The following is a 26,306-nucleotide window of genomic DNA, read 5'->3' on the forward strand; positions in this document are numbered from 1 at the left end:
ATAAACATTTTGTGATAAAGTGAATTATTTCGGAATTAAACGCTTCGAAATTAAAAAAATGTACCTATTTTCCCTCCTAACTTTTGAACCATCAGTCCAAAAAATATGAAAAAAATCACAAAAATAGTGCTTAGTAAGCACATTCAATAAAAGTTAAAACAATCGTGATCAGTTAAGCTGTTTTTGAGTTATTGCTAAAAGTCTTTTCTTTTTATTTTATTAAAAAGCCTGGCAACCCTTATTTGTGACCAGATTTTCGCAGGCAGCCCTATACCACTGCATTCACAATAAAATTACCGTCATTTTGATATATAATTCAAGCGTCAGACAGATGAGTGCAATTATCGAAATAAACTCACCTGTTTATTAAACACGGCAAACACATAATAGTGACCGGAAAAAGATAGGCAACCTAGTTGATTAATGTGTACAAGTTATATACTTTCCAATGGAACTTATTTCGTTCGTCAGACAAGTCGGTGAAATTTGAAGAAAAAAATATTTTTTCAAAAATTAATTAAAAATAGCCTTGACCATATTTCATTAGGCAACCCTATTTAGGTATGTTCTGGAATATATTTTCTTTCATAAAATATAAGTTTCATCCGTCAGACGTATCGGTGAAGGTCGACCATATGCGGGATCTTAGACTATATGTAGGTAGGTAAGTAACTACAAGTTACATTTTATAGGTTTAATGAAGTTAAGTATAAATAAATAAAATAAGCCCCGAACCCAGGACCATCGGCTTCACAGGCAGGATCACTCGGTAGTGATCCTGCCTGTGAAGCCCATTACTTCATATGCCAGACCGGTCGTCACTCGTCAGTATACCTAATTCTAGCCTAGTCGGTATGTCGGTGGTGACCATGCCTATTACGACGCTGGAGGTTCCGGGTTCGAATCCTGGTAAGGGCATTTATTTGTGTGTTTATTAATTATCACAAATATTTGTTCCTGACTTATGGATGTGTTCTCAGTAAATAAATACATATAAGTAAAATATACAGTGTGTAAATCCAATTAGTTTCGGCGGATAAGTATTCGATTTAACAATAAGGATTCACAAATTCTGTCATACTTATACCTGCAATTTACTATTATGTAAACATATACCTAACCTAAATATTTATGCACTTATAGCAAGCTATTTACCAATTAGCCAATTACATTACCCTTTTAGTTTTTTAAGTGTTCAACCATGGTTCATCACGGCAATAATTGACGTAACGTAATAGTATATTTATGCCATTTGATTTATCACGCGGAAGCAGTGCAAATCCGCACGAACGCCATCGTGCTGCCAGCACATTCTCATATGTTGTGCTCACCTGTGATCTCGTCCTAGTATAATTTCATCCTGAGATACGACACGATTATACGTGATCAGAGATCAATGTTATGCTGGTGCGCCTGCGGCGATGCGCACAGTAAGTTGTGAACGGCGTCTTGCACAGACATGCTGGGAGATCACTGCTCCGGCAAGGAGTTGGGGGGGAGGGTGTCGTTGACCGCTAACGTTTTGCAATGCCTGTAAGCCTCCGATAAAGACGTCCGTGATATTGCACCTTTATTGTTTAATCTGTTAGTGGTCCGTACATAGCCTGTTTTTATTTTTCTCGTACCTAAATATTCGTCTTTATCATCGTACTCCGGCGTAAAATACCTGGAACAACGATCTTGTACCTTCATGAAGTATAGTTAAAATTGCAGGAAACCGTTAGATGGGGGCAGCGAATGTTGGTAGGTCTTGCACAGAGATTTACTTCTTTCGGTTATTATAACTACTATTATATTTAATTATTATATTCCTGTATTATTTCGGATCGGAGCTAACTCAGCATCAACTTCATACATCATGATCATCATATGTGGCCGGGCTTACCGTGGCAATATCGCGCCGTAAGTCAGACCCGTGATAAACATATCTCTTAAACAACAGACCAAGAAACTTTCACATACTTACTTGACTTTGGCATTATCAACGTTATGGACTATGACTTGACAATTCTTACAAACAGGCCGCGTAGCCAACGTGCCAATCGCTTACGCTCCGTAGCGATCGAAACGAAACAGTCAGATACCATATTCGATCAATTGAGAGGCAGATAACGAAATTTCGATTTTCACGTTTCGCGATAGGCCACCTGTAAACAAACCGCCTTGATGCATCAATGTCAATAGTGAAAACTTGACAAAATACTGTATAAGGCATAGTATGTGAGCGTTTTCCAAAAAAAGTGTACATGTCATTCATGTCTTCAAAATATTGACTTCTTGGGCTCATTTTACTCAGAATCATTTGTACATTCACGCCTCATACATGAAAAAATGTGTCCCAAAATTTTGTATGAAAAAATGTTTTTCCAGTGCGTCACGTTCATACAAATAAATAAAAAATCATACAAGAATGTGACGATCAGGAAAGGAAATTTTTGGACACATTTTTTTATGTATGAGGCGTGATTGGCGTGAATGTACAAATGATTCTGAGTAAAATGAGCCCAAGAAGTCAATATTTTGAAGACATGAATGAAATGTACACATTTTTTGGAAAACGCTCATGTATTAAGTTACTCTATGGTTTACGATGTGCACTAGTGCTGCACTCTGGCGGCAGAGTATTTCAGTAATATTCCCTATTGGGGTGTTGAACAATTTTTTTTTGTTAAAATTTGTATATTATTAGATTATTTAGGTACCTACTCATTGTAAATAATTGCTTCGAAAATTTAAAAATATGTAGGTCTATTATATGCTCATCATATTATTCATATTTTTTCGACGAGCCAAGATAATAAGTAAATCAAACTAGGTATCAAATTAATTGAAAATTTAAATCCCACAGAATCGAAATGTTTGTCAGAGGCGCGTTGATGTCTTTTGTCTCTACGGTGAGATTAGTAAGTAATGTAATACGTAAGTGTTATACGTAATACATTTTCAATTAAACGTATTAATAGGATATCCAACAATAACAACGGGTTGCACTTCCGGGAGTGCCGACAGAAGTGAAAACTCAATGAACGTCATACGTCTTACGCTCTCGCGAGGGTATCATTTTTTCCCCATCACAAAAAGTGCACAGCGCCGCTAAACAATTTTTAACTTCAAAAGGTATTATGATAACAGTTTGACCAAAAGCCCATCGATCGTTATGATCGACGGACAGGCGATCCATGTTTACGTAGAGTCGTAAATGCGCTTTAGTCGTGAAAAGTATGCTCTCAAAACTTATGACGATATATGAAGCGAGACATTTTCGGAGACAGTCGGAGCAAGGACCTCCTTGCATCGATTCTTTATATTGACCTTACTTACTTACGACTTTACCACTATTGGTTTATAACATTAGGTTCAAAGTCTCTCCGTTATAGCTCTCCGTGGCACTAAATACCAAAGAAATAGTTTACTTACTTACCTATAAAAACGACCACTGCAATAATTATCATGAAAATTCAAGTCACGAAACCCCCATACAATACATATCTAATGGGAATATGCCTTCAAAGCGTGAAAGTATACAGTTTTTATCAAAACACAAATGGTCCGATGAAATTCTTACGTAACATTTTTCCTGGTATCGCTTTGTCAGTGAGTGGGTACGTTAAGCAGTTCGAGAGGTACCTACACGATCGCCACGGCTTCGGCACCGTCCACTGACGCCTCGTTATGCAGGTTACACTTTTCCCGGAGAACCATACCTTCAATGGAACTATATTAAGAAGTATAAGATAGTTACGTTAGTAAAAGACAAGAAAGCTTTTATTGTAGTTGCGAGAAAGAGATAGAAATAACTGTTAGTGCAGGTTCAATGATCGACTCGCGCGCAGTTTGTTGAACTGCAATCATTGCTTTGGGAAAAAGTTAGGGTTGTTGCCGATGTTGGTGTTGCTACCTTTTATCTTTTATTTTGGATTGTACTTACACATACTTACAATCCAAAATCACTACATAGTATGAAACAAAGTCGCTTCCCGCTGTCTGTCCCTATGTATGCTTAGAACTCTAAAACTACGCAACGGATTCTGATGCGGTTTTTTTTGAATAGATAGAGTGTTTCAAGAGGAAGGTTTATGTATAATTTGTTAACCCGTGCGAAGCCGGGGCGGATCGCTAGTAAAAGATAAAATAGAACGGAATATTTAACTAAAGTAATATGTTACATGTTAAAATTTTGTATTTAATTAAATAGGCAGTTTAAAAACATTTATTTAATATTAAATTGAATAGGTATAAGCGAATTTATTAAAATATTTCAATGATTCTAAGTGAAACCACGATAATTGTTAAAATTACTGTAATAAAGAGTAGTAGGTATATCTGTTGATAATTATATCAAAATTGATTACGACAGAAATGAGATATCTTGAATATCAGAAAGTTTAATTACACAGGCTTTGTCCTAGTTCAGGAAACAGAGGTTCAATCCAATATGAAACTGCTACAAATCTAAAGATTTTTGTTTCCTTATTCAGCGTAAGGCTGTAATACTGTATTAGGTTTCAAGTAAATAAAGATTTTTAATTTTAATTTAAAATAAGGATGGTGCGAGCCATCTGTTCGGCAACAGGCAGCCCTGTGTTGTAAGAAAGTGTCAGGCACGGGTCCCGCTTCCGCGGGCCCACTAGAGCAGGACAGGCAAAGAAAGCTCTGCAGATCATTACCTAACTATTAGTCAATAAGTAATTGAATATCATAATATTCATAATATTATATATCACTTAAAGCACCAGAACTATTTAAATGCTTCTTAAAATACGGTAAAATATTTTGCTTTAAAAAGTAGGTATTATAAGTAACTTTGCATTTTTAGGGTTCCGTAGTCAACTAGGAACCCTTATAGTTTCGCCATGTCCGTCCGTCCGTCTGTCGGTCTGTCCGAGGCTTTGCTCCGTGATCCTTAGTGCTAGAAAGCTGCAATTTGGCATGGATATATAAATCAATAAATCCGACAAAATCGTACAATAACTTCAAAAAATATATATTTTTTGGGTACCTCCCCTACACGTAAAGTGGGGGTGTAATTTTTTCTTTGTCGTCTATCCTAGTGTGGGGTATCGTTGGATAGGACTTTCAAAATGAATAGGGGGGGTTCAACAAACATTTTTTGATATAGTCAATATTTTCGGAAATAATAGCTCCGAAAGAAAAAAATGTGTCCCCCCTATAACTTTTTTTTTGAACCATGGGTTCAAAAACGATGAAAAACATCGTAGATATAGCATAGATATAGCATAAAAATAACAAAAGACTCATTAAAGTCTCCTTTCTAACCTTTACTCACAACCATAGAGAAATATAATAAGACGAGTGCTCACTCCATACATCAGTTCAGACTATTAATTTCAGTGTCTACATCTAGCATCGAGTAGCGGAACTATCAGTACTGCTACTTGACAATAGATGAAGCACCGACCGGAAAGTCTTATCTCAACAGCATAAGACTTTCCGGTCGGTGCTACATCTATTGTCAAGTAGCAGTACTGATAGTTCCGCTACTCGATGCTAGATGCTAATAGTCTTTTTGGTACTAAAACTGATGCATGGAGTGAGCACTCTATGTATTTTTTTCTCTATGTCACAACTAACTGAGTCGCGACTACTGTCGCCTCGTCTTGCTCCTGTGTCCGCATTTATTGTGTTGGGTATTTTTAATAGTTTTCTGTTTTTGAAGTGACACAGAAAGGAAATAGTATTTTATGCAACCGTTGTTTAAGAGAGGTCAAAAAAGGCGAATGGCGTGAGTAACAATTTGAGGCGAAACCGAAAATTGTTAATAAAGACGCCACAAGTATTTTTTGACTCAGTTAAACAACGTTGCATACAATACTTTTTCTACGACCAAGCACTTACTTTAAATATATTAAATAAAATTGTAAATATAACAAATATTTTTCATTCAAGAAGTAGCAAAGAATCCTCAGGGTACGGGCGGGAAAAGAATGAATAAAATAAAAAAACATGTCTATGGTTCACTCATCTGTCAGAGATGACAATTAAAATTAGGGTGGCAATAATGTATTTCATACAATATTTTTTAAGTGGTGATTACACGAAGTATCGTAAAAGTGCCAAAAAGATACTGCGTGTATGCACAAATACTTTTTTGGGGAATAGACTAAAGACTTGTCTTGACAACTATAAGATAGGGGTTTAAAGGTGTGTGCACGATCCTTTAAATGACAAATAAAAGTACGGGAGTAGAAAAATAGTTATTTGTACAACAAGAGATCAAAGTTTGATATTTCTTCGAGTGCTTATTTTGAGTCCCGTGCAAGCGAAAGATTCTATAATAGATTCACGAGCGTAGCGAGTGAATCTAATTTAGAATCTTGAGCGTAGTAAGGGACTCAAAAGCGCACGAGATGTAAATAACTTTGATCTCGTGTAGTACACAACATTTTTCACCTCAGCAGTGAGAACATATTAGAGAACCCGAAAAATGTATTCCTTCTTCATCACTTACCTCTATTCACTATGTTTTCTTAAGATATACCAACAATTAAATTTTCACCTCAGCAGCTCGAACAAGGGTACTTTGCTACTTAAAAACAGTGAGCAAAATCGGATTTTGCTCACTGAGTGAGCAAAATCGCATTTTGCTCATTTTGACCCACACAGTGAGCAAAATGCGATTTTGCTCACTGTTTTTAAGTAGCAAAGTACCCTTGTTCGAGCTGCTGAGGTGAAAAATATCTTACGCTTCAGACCACATTTTGTAAAGAATATAAAAATGACCCATTGTCATTAAAATTGCTTTAGCCCATTCAAAGTATAACTACGATAATATATAACATATAGCGATAATCACGTCAAATAAGTAAAGCAAACTACAGCTCAGATAAGCGAATAAAGAATGACTCACGCTAGAACGGTCCGCGCCCGGGACGAGGATTCCGACACTTCTTTATCTTCTTTATCGACAGTTGATCGGTGATCACGTGATGTTTTCTATAGAAAACTGAAGTGTCGGACTACCCAGCCCGGGTCCGTACCGTTGTAGCGTGAGACATCCTTAATAAGTGCATAAGTAATACTTAAAGCCTTGATTAATATATCTCTAATACATGACTAGGTGTTACCATTAATTTGTAAGTCAATCTTGCATTAATCAGGAAAGTAATCATATTTATTCCGTGTATCCGGTATCAAAATCATTTTGAAACGAAATTTATAACAGGTTATGCCACGACCGAAGTGTTTATGACTATAATATGGTTTAAATAAGCATTCGGAGGTAACGTGGTGTTTGAAATACGACATTATGTAGTGGGCAGGTACGCCGCCGACAGCGCCAGCGCGGGCAGCGGGAAGGCGGCGGCGCCGTGCAAGGTGTGCGGCGACAAGGCCTCGGGCTACCACTACGGCGTCACCTCCTGCGAGGGCTGCAAGGTACGCCTTTTTTTTTAAGAGGGGAAATGCTTTACGCCTACCACCCGGCGCGGGGACGGGCCGGGATGGTTATGTGTCACTCCCTGTTGTGGGCTAATGAGACCCCAGGTTTACCCACTAAAACCCCTCTTTTGCGAGATCGCAGGAACGCCGAAGTACTCTTCCGCAACCTGCAAGGTAGGCCTTACCCGAACTTATCTCAGGGTTTGATGCAGAGATGGGCCGAATATTCGGTAGTTATTCAGTATTCGGCAAGTTTTCAATACAACTAGGGAACAAAGGAAACTATTTTACTTAATTAATCTTGCATAGCCTTTCAAAAGATAGTATACACAAGAGAATTTGGGAAATTAAACGTTAAGATTCTTTTCTTACAACACAAAATGTAACATGGTACCTAATATTAAAATACATGAAAAGTAATTTCAGGTTAAAAAGAGGTTGGAAGTTTATAAAGTCACTATATTAGAAGACAAAATAATAAATCAAAATAAATAATTGATTGTCATAAAGGTTGTATTTATACCTAATGTGCAAAGATAGGTACTCGTATATCCATCAGACTCCAAACTATAGGCTAAGCCTGTATCTTGGAAGTCAGCGGCGAGAAAAGCAATTTCAGCGTTTATGAAAATTCGTATCCTAAATGGTTTTAAAAAGGGGTGGAAAGTTTGTACCTGGTACGAATATTATCCCACGGGACTGAACCCTACTGCTATCTTTTTCTGCACAATGTTCAATGTTCATGTAGGTAGAATACGAGTACTCATACAACAACCAACATAAAAAATCCACGCGTACAAAGTCGCGGCCAACAGCTTGTGTGGGTATCTATAATTATCTATATTAATATCATATAGTGTATTTTGTAAGCCGCTATACTTAGTTAGTAACTAAAATCCTAAAAACTTTCATACATGCGTGATCATTCGATAAATCCTTAAAACATTGAAGTTTACTAAAAAGTTCCTTAAAACATTGAAGTACTTATTAAAAAGTTTGTGGTAAAGTAATTATTTTTTGATATAATCGCTTCGAAAATCCAAAATAGGTAAAGTTCTATCGTAGATACCTACAATTGTCTATGCAGCTAAATGTATTTATATCAAACTCCTCTCCAAAAATAATCACTGAACCGTTCGAGCTCTCTCCATATGTATTGATTTGAAGTTGTATCAGTATTATGTTCTGAAAGTAGGTCCGTGTCAATTACAATATATGAATAAATGAAATGTTTACTTTTGGGCAGGGTTTCTTCAGACGGAGTATTCAAAAGCAAATAGAATACCGCTGCCTGCGGGACGGCAAGTGCCTGGTGATCCGGCTCAACCGGAACCGCTGCCAGTACTGCCGCTTCAAGAAGTGCCTAGCCGTCGGAATGAGCCGAGACTGTAAGTACCTCTCTCTCTCTCTCTCTCTCTCTCTCTCTACAATACCTACACGCTACACAAGCATTAATTGCAATGCACTCTGTGTATCCCGCGCTTTGAGCACGCTTCATTTTACCTAAAAATAATTATTTAACCTAAAAATAGTAACATAGTAACAACAACATTAAAATTCTTGGCCGGGCCAAGGATAGGTCTCTGCCATTCTAACAAAAAAAAAAGGATAGGTCTGCGCCTCGATAGTGAATTTATAAAAAGTAATGGCGATATTAAATAAACATTTGTCAAATCTAACAAACCGTTGATAATCATTTGTCCCTATCCGTCATATTGTCATTTTTTACGCCCAACCGTGTGTCTAACTAGTTAGTTACCTACCATCGTGCTACCAACTATTACTTATTCTGTGGTGCTACCATCCCAGCTCCAGAACAAAAATTCGCAGTAGCGTGAGCATTGGTCACCTTTAGTAGAGTCTGTTCGGAAAGAAAAGAGTCGTGGAATGTATTGGGCCCCATACATTTCACGACTCTTTCTGCGCACACTATGTTTTTTTTACATGATGTAAATAAACCGTTTTCACATCACCATTTCGGAAAAGGGCTTTCCCTGCTAGGAGGGATCAAAATTACACTTTTCTATTCTAGGACACAATTTTTTTTCTTTTTTGCATGCTATTTTTTAGGTAAATAAACATTTTTAAACATAATAATTACCTCATAGGTGATTTGAAAAGCAGTATGTGTCACATGATAGTAAAATTATTTCCACCTTGGGCATTAACACTTGAATCCCTCACTAGGTACACTCAGGATTCAACAAACGCCTCGATTTTAAAAATTAAGTTTTCTCTCGATTCAATGATCCGTCTTGCGCAGCGCAGAGGGCAGGGTGCTAGTCAATACCCTGATTGCTATGGAAGCGGAAAAAAATCGAAACTGGATTTTTTTTTACCTTGTATGGAACAGCTGATCGAAAATACACCTATCTCCATACAAAGTGACTTTTCTTTTCGAATTTACAATTTTTTCCACTTGCAACGCACTTAGGGTCATTGACCCTATCAGCTGTTAAAGTATCGCTCGGGACCCTTGCTACAACCTGTAGGTACCGCAAATTCAATCTTATGCAAATTTAACATTTTGGGATTCAACATGCCGCAAAATCAACTTTCTGCAAATTCAACATTTTAGGATTCAATAAGCTGCAAATTCAACTTTATGCAAATTGGACTTATAGAGAATTCAACTTTATGCAAATTCAACATTTTAACATTCAACATGCTGCAAATTCAACTTTTTGCAAATCCAACATTTTAGGAATTCAACTTTGTGGTCCTGGAGGTTTGATATGCCTAGAGTAGCGCTTTTAAGATGTAACATTGTGGCATTAGGCGGTCGAATTTTGTTTCCACTCAGTCCCTGTTTTGGATACTCGCCTAGAGGTTCGTTAAAGGCAAGGAACATTATAGTTAAGTACTAGAAGAAGAACGAAAAATGCCTCGTTAAATCTAATAAAATGAATATCTAATATAATGTAAAAATCAGTGTTATCCTTACCGCTACCGGGATTCGAACCTCTGGGACCATGGATGGCCTGCAAAGGAAGGGTCACTACTAACTACCTACCAACTAGGCCAGACAGCAATATTGGCAATTTCTAAACTTAGTGGCGACCTTGACTCCGATTCTCATGACTAGTGTGCGGTGCGATATTCCAACCGTTGTACTTACATGTATGTTTAGGACATGTCTTCTCTATTTAAATATAAATAATGGATGAAACCAACTAATCGGACATTAACACTTGTGGTTAACACTAGAATTAAATATAACTTATAATATGTATATCAAATTAACCCATTGACCGCCACAGTCGGCTGTGGTCGTCATCGAAAAGTCTTGCCACGGACGCCAACGACGGCTACAGCCGACAACTTCGCCAATGTAATAGGGATTTACGCGGGACTCCGTAAAGTTCAATTTCGCTTAAATAATTGCGATCGCCTGGCGTCGGGAGCACGGCATATTCCTTCGCCGTCTGGCGGTTAAAAGGTTAAAGACAGAATTGCACGCCGTCCTCCTTTAGCCAATGGTAATAACGCCATTTTATAGAGCTTATCCACATCATGGCTCGTATTTTATTTACGGCATGTTGCCAATAAAATGCATCCCGTGTTCGCTTTCGCATGCACCGTATTTTCTCTCCCTTCCCTTCTGATTTGAATGACTGGGCTTCGGCCTATCGTCGCGCCTATTTACCAGTTGAAAAGAAGAGCTCCAATACAAATTCCTCACGCAGTTTATCAGTAGCATCGACAAGAATCGTTAGTGTCTCACATTAACTTATATTACCTACGTCTAACGGCATTGTGTTTAATGTCGTCACACATCTTATTTAATATCTACAGTCGAATTGGCTATTAACTTAACGCTCCCAACTCAATCAAACCCTCAGAAAAATGTATTATTAGATTAGATCTTTACTTATTTTGTAATTTGAGTAGTATTTAAGTCTGATTGAGACCTACTTACAATATAAAATTAGTTGAGACCAACTGATATGTAATTATTTTGTGTAGGTCTATTGGCTTATTCGTATCTAATGAGAGCTCACTCCCCAGCTGTGAGGTACGGCAGAGTACCGAAAAGGCCCAGGGAAGTGGTAAGCACCGATAGCATGCCCGACTTGAGCAGAAATCTGCCCGCGTCGGGGGTCGTTCCCATCGCGGGTCTAGAGGAGATGGACGGGGACAGCCTGCGGCACGGCGTGGCCAAGGAGCTGGCCAAAATGGTGACCGCCGCGCACCGCACCAACAACTCCTACACCGAGGAACTGCGCCACTCGCTCACGCCACGGGCCATCTTGCTACACGTCGACGACTCCGACAACGAAGGCAAGTGCCTACTACCTACTGCACTAGGATGCAGTATTGGTATGCAAAACCAGTAGGCGTATTTGCATTTATAATATTTATGTTGAATCTTCCGAATATAAAGTAGGGCATTGAGACTTAGATCATAACTTTTACTTCCCGTTCCCCCTAGTAGAAGGAATAATTAAATACCCGCCTTAACCTTCCGTATATCTTGTCAAAAAATCTGTACCTATTGAAAGAGTAACCTTGATTTGATATTGCAAACGGACTGGACGGACTTAGTGGACAAAGGAGGAGGATAAAAGGAAAGGACGGATACGGACACGGCATACAAGGGGTTAAGGGGTGCTAATACTACTTAATAGATATATCATGAATTCATGATATTATTTGCTTAACAATAGAATAGGTAAGTACCTAGATATTTTTGCTTACCTAATAAATTAATAATAAGACAACAAAATTTAACGTTTGTATGGCGCACTTGCCTAAATGTTGCTATGCTTAAAATATTTGTGCATTTAGCTATTGTTAATTGTTATTAATACTTTAATTAACTAAGTATAACTAGTACGAGTCAGAGCATAACTCTCATAATATAAGTACCTGCCACCAACGACCAACAATAAATTAAAAGTCTACGAAAAAAAATTGCCTAGTTATTGTGCCAAAATGCCCGATCAAGATATTTAATGTCTGATGTTTATTTAATGATCAAAACTAAAGAAACGTGTATTTCGTTCAATAATATTTCCACTACTAGGAATTTTAATTCTACTATTATAATAGAAAACGAGTAGTCATTTACCACTAGATTCCTAATTTATATCGCTCGTATTTCAAAAATTAGCATTTCCACTGATTTTCGAGTGACGAAATCGAGCGTTCGAAATTCAAAAATCGGCCCCCTGATTCAGCCCTCTGGTCCAAAAGTTTGGATACTATTGATGTTGACAATTGAATGATGAGTGATGGTCGGAATATGTTGGGGCAGGCAGCGGCGGCGAGGAGGCGGCGTCGTCGACGACGGACCGCGCGACGGACGCGCGCGCCGCGCTGTGGCAGCACGTGGCGCTGCGCATGACGCCCGCCGTGCAGCAGGTCGTCGAGTTCGCCAAGCGCCTGCCCGGCTTCCATACGCTGCCGCAGGACGACCAGCTCATCCTAATCAAGGTAACTATGTACCTAGTTACTTCCTCTCAGCCATTGCCTTGTTATGTTTTTTTTATTAGGCTGTTTTAGTGTCCTGCTGCTGCTGGGAAAAGGCCTCCCCTCGTTTTATCCTCTCAACCCTGTCGCTGGTATTTTCCCACTATTTCGGACAGAATGCGTCTAAGTCGTCCCGCCATCTCCTTTTCGGTCTGCCTGCGCCTCGGCTTGCACCATGCACAGATGGCGCACGCAACACCATAAGTGTTCCGTGGGTCCCACTGAGTAACCATTTTGGCCCACCTTTCCGCGTAAACGTACATATAACCAGCCCAGTCCCACATAAGCTGAGCCTATATTCTACAACTCGAGTTCTTAAGCATATACTTAGTTCCGTGTTTCTAATTCGATCAGTTCTACGAAAGCTAATAGAAGCCTTTTAAACTGTGTTTGGTGACTTTGGTGTTTTTCCAACCGGGAATTTGGCTACCTACCGACTGCATCATCTTTTAGCATTATTGCACTGTCACCGGAATTACGATAGTAGGTACTCCAGATTTCAACTTAATCAGAAACCGGGAAGTGGTACAAATTTTAGCTAAATAAAAGTGTAAAAATCATGAACATAACGTACCTATTTGCGCGACGTGACGTATGTAGGTATGTATACTATGTATGTCCGTTTTCCAGGGATAATTAATTCTTTATCAGTATCGTGTTTGGCAGCTGCGAACTTACATAGATATCTACAAATTATTTGAGAGTTGTTAACAAAGGTCTCACTTAACAGTAGGTAAGTAGGTTCAGTTTTGTGCTGGCGTAGGCATGTAGTAGACCATAATAAAATAACATGTTAGTATGATGTTTTCAGCTGGGGTTCTTCGAGGTGTGGCTGTCGAGGGTGACCCGGTTGTCGACCCCAGATTGTATCGTGTTCGACGACGGCACTACCATTACTCAGAGCCAACTGGATATAGTATATGACGTATGTAATTCATTTATTTATACTCGGATATTTAAGAAATAATTGTTTTATTCATAAGAAGTTAGGCGTGTATCTACGTATCTAACTTCGAAAACATTGGTAATTAAATAGTTATAAACAAACAAATAAAGGACTTTTAACACCGTCTAGTAGACTGTATTATAGTCATGCACAGGAGGAATACCTCTCAGTTTAATGGTTTTGTCCAACGAAGTCACGAACAATGGTTAGTTAAAATGCTGAAACGACTATAGTGAGAGAGATGGTGCTGCCACCTACAGGTACACCTTTGGGAACAATTCAAATTATTTCAAATAAGTTATTAACTGAAATAGGTGTCATATATTAGTATATATTACCTACTACCTAAAGAAAATGTGACCAAGCCCTCCAGTGGCGGAGGTCAGATGCGAACCGGCATCTTCAGCTTACGCGGCGGGCTAAGAACCTGCTTAATTGAAAGTAATAAAGTTATCGTCTAGAGTCTGTGCGGAAAGAGTAGAGTCGTGGAATGTATGGGGCCCAATACATTTCACGACTCTTCTCTTTCCGAACGGACTCAGGTTGCCATTTCTCAACTGGTTCTTGTAAAATTTTGTGACCAATTTCGATTTAAAAAAAATATTACATTTTTGTTTACGTACCCATGAGGGTTAGTGAGGTCTGCAGTAGCTCACAGAGCCACTAGTATGTATAATTGTATAGGTATGTGTATGTACATACCTACTTGGGTTATTGAATAGGTTATGTTACGTTATGTAAATGTTGTCAGATGGCGTTCTCAACGGGCGCGCTGCGGTACGTGCGCGACGTGTCGGCGGTGCAGCTGACGGATGAGGAGCTGGCGCTGTTCACGGGCGCGCTGCTGCTCAACCCCGCGCGCCCCGGCCTCAGCGAGCCCGAGCGAGTCAGCGCGCTGCACCGCGCGCTAGCGGACGCACTACACCACACCGTTAGTATCTTTAACGAAGGCTCCTTTACATCTTACTACAACTCAGTGGCGGCGCGTCAAACATATCCATAGGCAAGCCGAGGCTAATTTGGCTTACATATTTCCTTTAGAACTCTGCTCAAACGTCCAAAAACAGGCAAGCCGGTGGGAATCGGCTTTTATGGACGCGCCGCCACTGCTACAACTAAAACACCTACGAATGCGTTCACGTTGGTCGGAAGCCTACTATCCGATAGTATTTATAAATAGGCGATTTACATTAAAAGCTCAGGTAGACAGTGCGAGAAGTCGCATGCGTGTAGATATAGACCGACTAGGCGACTACAATACACTTCCTAGGTACCTATTCGAGTTGTTGTAAGATGTAAAGGAGCCTTCCTTAAGGATACTATAATTATATAAATATACAATAAATATGTTGCAGAGTGTATAGGTAGTAAACAACACTGAATGTGTCGCAGGTGACGGGATCGGTCGGGGGCAACGCGCGAGCCGAGGCGCTGGGCGCGGCCACGCGCGACGTGCAGGCGCTAGGGCTGCGGCACCACGAGCTGCTGGCGTGGTGCCGCGCGCACTGGCCGCGCCTCGTGCTGCCCGCGCTCTTCTCCGAGATCTTCGACATCCCCAAGAGCGAGGACGACGAGGCAGGCGACGTCGATCGCGCCGAGGCGACCGCGCCCGCCGCCGCCGCCGCCTCGCCGCCCGCCGGACAAGGCACCGCCTCGGTCACGCAATTACAGGGTTGAACATTGATCACCATCCGAATGAACGACTTTACATTACGAGTATATTAACATTTAGGGGAGGGGCCATAAGGCGAGCGTAGTGCCTAAGGCGAGCATATGTGAAAATTTTAAATTAGGTAGGTACTTATGCGTTACCTACTTTTGATTTCTTTCTGTCTAAATTCCCCTCACAACGTGTGTAAATTGTAACAGGCTACAATCAGTATTAATATCAAACTACATTTAAATATACTAATAAAAACCCGCCAAGAGAATGAGCAAGTCGTATTAAAGGAAGGGAACGAACTTTTGAATTTCATCGTTTAAAAACTAAAAATAGATTCGAACGCGCATTTGACCATCTATTTATATATTTGATAAATTACCTAGCCTCTAACTCTAATTTCCAACTATATACTAATATAAGACTAAAAGTTGTGAGTGGCTTTGAGACTAGAACATTGAAGAAATAAATTAGGCATCTAAACAGACCTTCATATGATACTTATATATTTAATATATTACGAGTATATGTACCTACCCTACCCAGTACCTACTTGTAAAACTTACAAGCAAAGAGAATATATAACCACTACGTTTTACTTACAAGCTGCTTATGGCAAAGCATATATGTATCGTAGGTACATAACCTCTATTAAGTAGTGCTGAAACAATTTTAAACCTCACAAGCTTTGGGTCACAAAACTCACAAACGTCAATGTATAATTGTTTTGTAACCGAAAGTCAAGGTGGAGCATGCCACACCACGCACAGCAACCGTGTGTGCATCGGAAAATTCACTCAACTAAGTATATAGTCTACTTTTTTTTTTTGTCACATCACATTGCTACAAGCACAAAAATGTAAGTACATATAACTCGGTACATATATAGGTAAGTACCTAATTTGATTCCATTGACCAGACTTACGAAGTTAAATGTTGACATATTAATTACATAAGTACCTACTTAATATTTTTAAGAAAAATTATATATTAGAATAGGCGCCTAGTTGGCTTTAAAAACCTGAGGTGCAATAGAAGGAATACTTTATAGGATTAGTATGATTTCAAATCCGATCTCAACCTTGAGACTGATCAACGCTGTATTGTACATCTACTCCTATGTTATTTTCCATTACGAGATACCACTACGAGATCTAATATTTACGTTTTTATTATCCAACACCGAAACGCAAACAAATAACCGAAAAAATTGCTGTTTGATTTGCTATTAGGTATTATTTAGTTTTTGAAATTATATAGCCCCATTTACACGGTGCGAGAACTTGCATGCAATATTTGATACATTGGTAATAACGTGGTAAGAACTACGAGACTCAATTAGACGCCGCGCGGTCTCGTATACGATTTTATAGATGGTCAAGCAAATCTTGTCAGTAGAAAAAGGCGCGAAATTCAAATTTTCTATGGGACGATATCGCTTCGCGCCTACATTTTTCAAATTTGCCGCCTTTTCTACTGACAAGATCTGCTTGACCCAGTATGTTACCTACATTACGGACCATTGAGGTTATAAATCAAATCAAATGACGCAATGTAACGAAACTCGCATGCGAGTTCTCGCACCGTCTAAACGAGCCCTTAATCAATCGATCGACAAAATACCGCAATATACTTATATATGATCATGATGTGCAGATGTGAATGTCATATAATAGTGTATAGTCGCCATCAGATATATCGGAGCGGCTAAGACGCTCACAAATATCTGAACACGCCTCTATTGTCACGGCGTTAGAGTGCGTGTTCAGATATTGTGAGCGCCTTAAGCTTTGGATTCCTCCGAAAACGGTGCCGTCATATGACGGCCGTCATATAGCGGCAGCAAAAGACGGCCGTCTTTACGGTGGCGACATGTGGAAAGTACCACGGCGTCATAACACACCGTCATCCACCAAGGTCAAAGCGGCAAATTTGAAAAATGTAGGCGCGATGGGATAACGTCCCATAGAAAATTTTAATTTCGCGCCTTTTCCTACTGACAAGATTTGCTTGATCATCTATAATTTACTTGGAGGATGAAATATCATCAGAAGAGGAAAATAATCGTAGTACGGAATCATTTATTCAAATCTCGTGTCATTTATTCAAAATGGCGTCACCGCTATCTAATAAAACGTTCACGAAACTATCGACAAGGTCATGACGGCCGTCATCTTACGTTACGTTGACAATCAACGTAACGTAACGCCGTCTAGGAAACCGCGCCATCTTGTTTACATAGACAACGTTCTAGTGACGTCAGTCAACGCTATATAGCGGTCGTAATATGACGGCACCGTTTTCGGAGGAATCCAAAGCTTTAGCCGCTCCGATATATCTGATGGCGACTGTACCTATAATCACGGCTGAGCGATACAAAGATTATGGTACTTAAATATTAAATATCAATAAATAAGAATTAAGTAAATTGTTCAAACTCCATGCTGCACTACAGCAGCAAAAGTTGCTAAAGCTTTTGGATTCCTCCGAAAACGGTGCCGTCATATTACGGCCGCTATACATATAGCGTTGACTGACGTCACTAGAACGTTGTCTATGTAAACAAGATGGCGCGGTTTCCTAGACGGCGTTACGTTACGTTGATTGTCAACGTAACGTAAGATGACGGCCGTCATGACGGTGTCGATAGTTTCGTGAACGTTTTATTAGATAGCGGTGACGCCATTTTGAATAAATGACACGAGATTTGAATAAATGATTCCGTACTACGATTATTTTCCTCTTCTGATGATATTTCATCCTCCAAGTAAATTATAGATGATCAAGCAAATCTTGTCAGTAGGAAAAGGCGTGAAATTCAAATTTTCTATGGGACGTTATCCCATCGCGCCTACATTTTTCAAATTTGCCGCTTTGACCTTGGTGGATGACGGTGTGTTATGATGCCGTGGTACTTTCCACATGTCGCCACCGTAAAGACGGCCGTCTTTTGCGACCGCTATATGACGGCCGTCATATGACGGCACCGTTTTCGGAGGAATCCAAAGCTTAAGCGAGGCGAGGTGTTCAAAATTACCTTGACACGCTCTTATTCTCTTAACAATAAAGTCGCGTCAAGATCATTTTGAACACCTGGCCCGCTTAGCAACTTCAGCTGCTGACTGTACGTAGATATAGGTACAAGTACGAGTAAGTACATACAGGTACATTTTCTCTTACTAGAATGAATCACCTACTCGTAGGTAATATCAATACAAAAGGCCACGTAATCAATGTCTGGAAATGTTGGCCAGTTGTTTATATTATCAAAGAGAAAAAATACATAGATTGCTCACTCCATACATCAGTTTTGGTAACAAAAAGACTATTAATTTCAGTATCTACATCTAGCATCGAGTAGCGGAACTATCAGTACTGCTACTTGATAATAGATGTAGCAGTACAGACACTGATTTGTTTTGGTAGCAAAACTGATGTATGGAGTGAGCACTCTTGTCTTACTATATTTCTCTATGATATTATGTAGTCGTAGTGGTGCCTCTCTATCGATAAGCATTTATAGGTATTTAATGGTTACTATTAAAGTTTCGTACAATGTAGGGTTAACATTCTACATATCGTCAGGTGACAAGCATAACCCACCAATTACTAAAAAATATTTAAACAAAAATCAATCTTATTTTAGTACTAATATGGTTTACTATGGCCATATGGCTATGAACTTGTGGTGGAAATTCGTGAGTTTTGCTTGTCACATGATACTGTATGTGGTTGTCATAAATAGAATTTTTTTTATAAAGTATGTATTTTTGGATCATAACGCCACCTATTAGGTCACATTGTTCAAATATATTGATTGTACAACATGATGTATTAATTGTATATAATTTAACTTAAATGTGAATCTAATTTTAATAACAAATTATATTATATAAAAATAAGGCGACTTTAACTAACATATATGTTTTTTTATGTTTTATGTAGGTAGACTCTGTCGCAATACTTGCTGAGATTTTGATATAGGTACGTACTGTTTTTTTAAACGTGTTTTGTGCAGTTGTAAAGTTGCACCAAGCTAAGTTAGCAGCGATTTTAATAGCTTAGACTTTGCTAGTGTTATTTTAAACGTCATAATTTCATAGTTTTTAAAATAACACTTGCAAAGTATGTGCTATCAAAATCGCTGCTAAGCGCCACTTGCACCATCCCACTGACCCGGAGTTAAGCGGTTAAACCGTTAACAGTGTCAAATTGTACTGGTAACCATGGTAACTCCAAGTTTAACTGGTTAACTCCTGGTTAGTGGGATGGTGCCAGTGGCGCTAACTTCGCTTGATTTAACTCTATACACGGTGTTTTTTTTAAAGTGCGTTAATTTCAAGGGTGCGTTTTTTTTAAAGTGCGTTAATTTCAATTTCCTGAGCTTACATTAAGTAATTTTCTCAAAGAAACCGGTATTCTAATTAATTCCATTTTGGAGATAATGTTTTTTTTTATCTGATAAGGCCCCTACGAGCGTGTATACTTGCCTTAGGGCCTGTTTACATATTTATTAGTGCTAGTATGAGTGTATACATATTTTGCTACTAAACTAACTAAACGCAAGACAGTGGTATCTCGCTTTGGTCCGGTCATTTGTCCATCATAAACCATACTAAGTTTACGGTGGGGAATTAAAAAAAAATACTGTTACAAGGAAAAACAATAATAATGCTTTCTCTGCTACTCCTACTGAAAGTTCCATCTCATCCGGTAATCTCCCGGCTCTACCATTTCATTACCTCTATGCCTTAAATGTACTTTGCCATACCCCGTAGTTAACAGAGTTTAAAAAAACACCGTGTCGTCATGAACTAATTAGTGCATGGTGTCGAATATACTCGTATAATCGCCTTAAATCTCCCGCCAAAATAGGTAGGTACTATGAGGATGTAGTGGGGTTGGTAGGTCGAAGTATTTAGCAGATGGCGCCGTCATAGCTTGCCCTGTCAATCGTTATAGTCGATTTAGACTCTCGCGGCTTGTCTCGTGGCTCGCAAGCTCGTCGAGCTAATATAATTTAAACACTAACGGCACGGCATAAGGTTTATAACCGAATGACAAGCCGAACGCGAGTGTAAACGGTGGACTCGCGTCTGGTGGCGCGGCTCGCGGCTCGTCTCGTGGCTCGCGCGAGAGTTTAAACCGGGGGTTAGAATTGTGTAAATTTATTGTTTTTTTAATGCCCTGGATGCCAGCCCTTTAAGCCAAATCTCATAGAAAAAGGGGCAAGCTATGATGGCGCCATCTATGCAAACCTTTGGCAGTTGTCACCCCCATTGACTAGCAGAATTTATCCCCAGGATCGAATAAAAAAATAAGACATACGTATTTTGGATGCATCAAATACTTAGTCTCATTATGAAATGTAAAGCTTATTGATAATGATAGTGATAAATAAGAACATTGCTTAATTAGTTATATATAGTGCCTATATACTTGAGGGTGTTATTAATGTCATACATACTGAATTAAACTTGATGTAGCCGCATGTCTTGCAAATTATATCCAGATTATAATATTCTCTAATATCCAGAGTTCATACTTTCACTCAACTTTTTACAAACATTTACAGGGGTACAATTCTTCTCCACCAGACAACCAACCATAACAACTGTAACAGCCATTGAAAAACCAGTTTGATTTTAGATTTTGCGCGAAAATACGGCAAATTTAATAGTATGCGTGATGAGGGTGAGGCTATGGAACAAATGATTTTATTTTATTAAACTACCTCCGGTCCTGGGTAGTTGGAGTCGCCTCCACGGAACGCCGCAAAATCTTAAATAAATTTAGGGCGTCCATGTTTGTGGGTATTGGGGATATGATCAAACGAATGTTTTTTTTACCTTCAATATTGAATTGGATGGATTGTGCCTTCTAGAAAAGGGGGGGGGGGGGATTTTTATGTTACCAAGATGTGCAGTTGCTCGATCAGGTTCCAGTTTATCAATAGGTATCGGAGATGAATTGGCTGTTTTAAAGCATCTTTCAGTCCTTTCTTCCGTTTATTTTCGCGTTTAGCCCAGATAACCCTAGAACTAAAACCATTTACCCCTGGATTTTTTATGATTTATCGATATAGTAGCCACTACACAAAACATCAAAAAATAAAGCGGTGTTATAACTGGATTGGGCTGAATGGGTTAGGAAATAACAAATGACAACTGCACTATTACATTGCACTAAGTATCTTATTATCCGCTCCTATCCCAAGCGGGATTAGCTGGACAAAATAAAAATGTACGGATCAATCTCACAGAAAGGCTGAATTGCGGCATAAGAGTAAGTATTACGACAGATATGACCGCTAGGTACGCAAGCGCCACGCGCGGCTTATGGCTAGCCACCAAAATTGGTGTGGTACGGATGTACTTTTAGGTATTTGTTGCGACGCGACGAAGCCTACAGTTCATGTCTGATACACAACATTGTAAAGTTTAGCGCAGATTTAGGAGACTATCAAGCAATTGAATCATTGCAATCATGTACAACATTATAAGTATACAAGGTATCATATATGTGAACATGAACCCTGACAGGGTAACATAGCAATTACTTTTTTTTACTAAAGTTTTTTCACAATAAATGCTTATCGTGATGTCTAACAAGTTTTCATCAATGGAGACCATTTATTTCTAATAAGCACAAGTGGTTGGGAACCATTGGGAATAGGTCATTAGATCGAGTAAAAGGACACAGAAAGGGGAATTAAATAACATTTTTCTTTCATGCTTATTTGTATTGCCACTTTCTTAAATTACAAGGAAGAAACAAAAAGTGTTAAACAAAATACTTACTTAAAACTTACAATTTAAGAAATTAAATAATTCATATTTTATGTTCAATAACAATAACAAAGCAATTAGCTAATTTTAGAATGTAAGCGACTATCATCGCGGATTAAAAAAGCATTTCGTAAATCTAACTCTTTTATTGTATATTATAAAACGAATCATTACAATTCTAAAATCTATTGTATGAATATTTTTATTGTTGATCCAATCGCTTTATATATGATGATATAATAATATTACAAGTAAAGGTATATCTTAACAGGAAATTATTTAAAATCTTGGGCATAAGTGTGACATATCTATAATATATATGTCGGGGGGTTTTAGAAAAAATGGTAGGCATTGATTTTTTTCCGAAAAACCATCAACTTTTGGGTTATTTAGAATCAGAATCACGAGTACTATTGAATGAGACAAAGAAAAAAATGTCCCCAAATTGTTCATACAAATTTTGGGTGTCAGTTTTGTAACGGTCCATACAAAATGTAGGTATGTACGTAATAATGCTTTACAAAACTGACATTTTTTTTTTGGGACACAATTTTTTTCTTTTTAAATCGATAGTCCTCGTATTTCTGAGTAGAAAAAAACCCAAAAGTTATTGGAATTTTCGTAAAAAAGTCAAATGGAAGTGAAAATGCCTTAGACCAAAATTAAATATTTTAATATTCTTGAGATTAGTATTCGAAATTAATGGATACGTACACCTACGTTACGTACTCATACTCACTGGTCAGCATACTTGAATTATGAAGATTTAGACCAAACCATAACTGTTTTAGTATAAAAATTCCGGCTGTTCGTTATTTCATTTAGGTATCCGATGATCCAGTAAGTGTTCCACTGTACCGTTTAAAAAAAAATGTCATAGGTTTGATCTACAGTTCATACCTCAATACTTTTGATCCAGCTGGTACAAGGGTCTGCCGTATTACCTGCAGGGTACATTTCGTCGGAGTCTTAGAAGTGCGGTGAGACACTGATGATATCTCAATAGTATTAACGGTTACATATGTTATGCGTTTTTACAAATATACATATTTTTAAATTACTCATAATTCATCAAAAACAACCTAATCGTTAATTGCACTATTTAATAGGTTTTAGCAAGTCTACTTATTAAGACCAATTAACAATACGGCGCAAAGTATAATGTACAATTAGCAGAAACGCTTATAACTACATGATTCGTAGTTACTAAGAGAAAAGAAATTGAAAAATATAGTGCATCTAGCATATTCAATGGAGAATCTAACGAACAAGACTCTTGAAATTGTACTTCCATATTTTACAAATATATTAGATATTGCTGTTCATGCGTATATCTAGGCTATGAGAGGGGACCTACAGTAAGTCAACTATCTAAAATGTACGTACGTATACGTAAGCGTACAGGCGTCGCATCGAACAATACATTTACTCGAATAAATCACGTGTAAAAATACATTTCAGTATCAAACTAGATTAATTAATGCCAACGGCACTATGAAGGAGGCACTGATGATAACACACTGAAGACAATTTTACAATATAAAAAAGAAGTATTCTAGGTTGAATTGAGGTCAACTCTACCCAATTTAAGGAGCTTTTGTGAGCTTGGGGCTTGTACAGATTTATATAATTGGAACGTACATAGGTACTTATCCTAAATGGATAGATTCCTTAGGAGGAGGAGGATACACGCGGGCGACGAATAATACAATATTTTACTTTAAAACGTTCCGAGTCGGTAACCCATTGCCGCGCATGATAGCGTATGTATTTATACTATTTATCCTCGCGCCGATTATTCAATTATTCAAACCTATATATTGTGTCACACGCTACGCTAAACATACAAGGAACTGACGATTTACAGCTATACACTAGCGGCAAGACAGATCATTCAAAGTTAGAACGATATTTGCAAAATATACAAGGCAAGATTAATTCACTAAAATCAATGCTAATAAGCCCGATTAGTATCCTTTTGCTCTGGGTTTATTATCTAGAATTCTAGATGTGTCTAATGCCGCACTGCAGTCTTCCCGCATCCCCTTTGTAAGTTAATGTTCATATGTACGTAGGTAGGGACGTATTATGCGTACGTACATATTATACGTACGTACCAATGTACCACACAAATACAAAAGAGTTAAAATCTAAAGGACATAAATATTACCGTGTCTTTTACGAATAAACATTCTTTTTCTTGCCGCATAATTGAAAAAAATAGGAAACATAATGTTGTAACCTGTTTAATTACAAAAACATTTTAGCTTATCGTCCATCCGTGCCAAGGAATAGTAGATTTAGGTAAAAGTATCGTTAATATTTATCAGAATCATCAGAATGGATATTGTATAACAAATCCATTTAAAACCAAATTTCAATTGCTTATCGAAAAAAAAGAAGAAAAATCGTACTTGGTGATGGAGAGTAAAGTACTCTAGTACAGAAACGTATCAATGATCAGTTTTACGATTTCCTGTATATGTCCTGTACTTAGGCTTAATAGTATAATCATGTGAAAGGGATAGAAAAGAATAGGTAAACATTTGAGTTTCCAGAAATGCTTGAACGTGTAAAGGCGGGATTCCACCACTGTGCAGGACAAGCATTTTTGTACTGAATATGTTTATGCCACACACTGGTGGGATCCCGCCTTAATATATAGTTCATATTTTAGTATATTTCCAATAGAAGTTGTAAATATTAACATTGTAAAGCCACGTGATATTCGACTTTATCTCTTAGATTTACTCTTCTGAGGATACTCAACTGTTTAGACTACTTGGGACGCGTCTGTCTACAAAACTTTTATATTGTTACCTATAGGTTATGTTTAATATAATACATATATGCACTGTGATAGTAGATATAATTAAAAAGGTAATTTTGGACGGCATTTTATTCCAAGTGAATTGAACAAGAGCTAACTAGTACCTACTTAGAACCATTATATTCTAAGGTGGGAGTGTCGTTAGTGTAGTAATCATAATAATCTTTAGATATACAATACATAAGTATTAAGAGTATTGCGGCATTTGTTTTCGAGCATATATAATTTCAAATTATGTAATTATTGAGTAGATACGTAATAGTGATAATAACATCTTTACGTTCAATAATTCCTATTTATCAACACTAATAGATTTGACCTGTTATGCAAATTATCCTACGTATTTGCTTTCAACATATCATCTGTTAGAGTAGATAATGTATTTGTATACCTAAAACGAACAAGCATTTCTGAAGCACAGATGTAGACGATTTTTTTTTTAAACGAGCTCTATAACAATATAAAAAGCCTTGCGGGTAGAATTTTGTTAATTTAACTCTTTGAACGCCACGACTATTTAAATAATAGTACACATTATGGAAATGCAAAAAAGTTAATATTAAATGGTAACGGTGCGCATCTGGACGTCTTTGGCGGTCAAGGGTTTATACTAAAATTAAAATGATATGACAAAGTCACACGTCCAATGTGCTTCCACTTTGAAGTCGCAAACCAATAGGGGAAGCACGGACTCTGAAGCAAAGCTTCATGACCCCACGTTGGGGGGCACGGACAGGAACGTGATAAGAGTCGAGGCCCGCCAAGAGCCGGTGCAGGCTATGAGAATAACTATAGTTTGTTAGTCAACATTTGGTTATTAAGTTATAGCCAATCTGGGTTAAATCCGTCATTTCATGTAAGTTTAATGAAAAAAATCGCTTAACAAAGAATCTCCTCCCTGAATTTTTATAAACGCACACTGAGTTTTAACCAAAGTCCTTTTGAAGTATATTAAATCCACGGGCCTACTAATATTTTTATACGAATTCCTTGCAGGGATTACTGGACTACCGGGGTTCGGATTAGCGAGGCTCTACCGTGTGTACAAGTTTACTAGCTCGCTCGTCGGCTTGGCAGCGCATGGTCCAGCGCTTGAACAAACGGGTACTTCTCACCCATTACTACGATAGGCGTTCTCATCACAAATAATCAGTGTCTATAATCTAATAAAAGTCAGAAAACTGTTCGTTAAAAGTAGATTTATTTTAAGTA

At 38.2% G+C, this 26,306-nt stretch overlaps 1 protein-coding gene across 2 annotated transcripts in view; it reads left to right on the forward strand.

Annotated features, from left to right (window-relative positions):
- LOC134660823 (ecdysone-induced protein 78C-like) overlaps positions 1-15,531 on the forward strand; it is a 34,162-nt gene extending 18,631 nt beyond the window's left edge. For both annotated transcript variants that reach the window (XM_063516649.1, XM_063516648.1), the window contains 7 exons: positions 7,274-7,395; positions 8,645-8,786; positions 11,407-11,683; positions 12,660-12,834; positions 13,682-13,795; positions 14,568-14,747; positions 15,209-15,531. In XM_063516649.1, the coding sequence (XP_063372719.1) occupies positions 7,274-7,395; positions 8,645-8,786; positions 11,407-11,683; positions 12,660-12,834; positions 13,682-13,795; positions 14,568-14,747; positions 15,209-15,493 (1,295 nt within the window). In that variant the 3' untranslated portion in view covers positions 15,494-15,531. The remainder of the gene's footprint in view (positions 1-7,273; positions 7,396-8,644; positions 8,787-11,406; positions 11,684-12,659; positions 12,835-13,681; positions 13,796-14,567; positions 14,748-15,208) is intronic.
- The last annotated feature ends 10,775 nt before the right edge of the window (positions 15,532-26,306 follow it).

The sequence above is a fragment of the Cydia amplana genome, chromosome Z, assembly GCF_948474715.1.
Source record: "Cydia amplana chromosome Z, ilCydAmpl1.1, whole genome shotgun sequence".
In the NCBI taxonomy this organism is placed as follows: Eukaryota; Metazoa; Arthropoda; class Insecta; order Lepidoptera; family Tortricidae; genus Cydia; species Cydia amplana.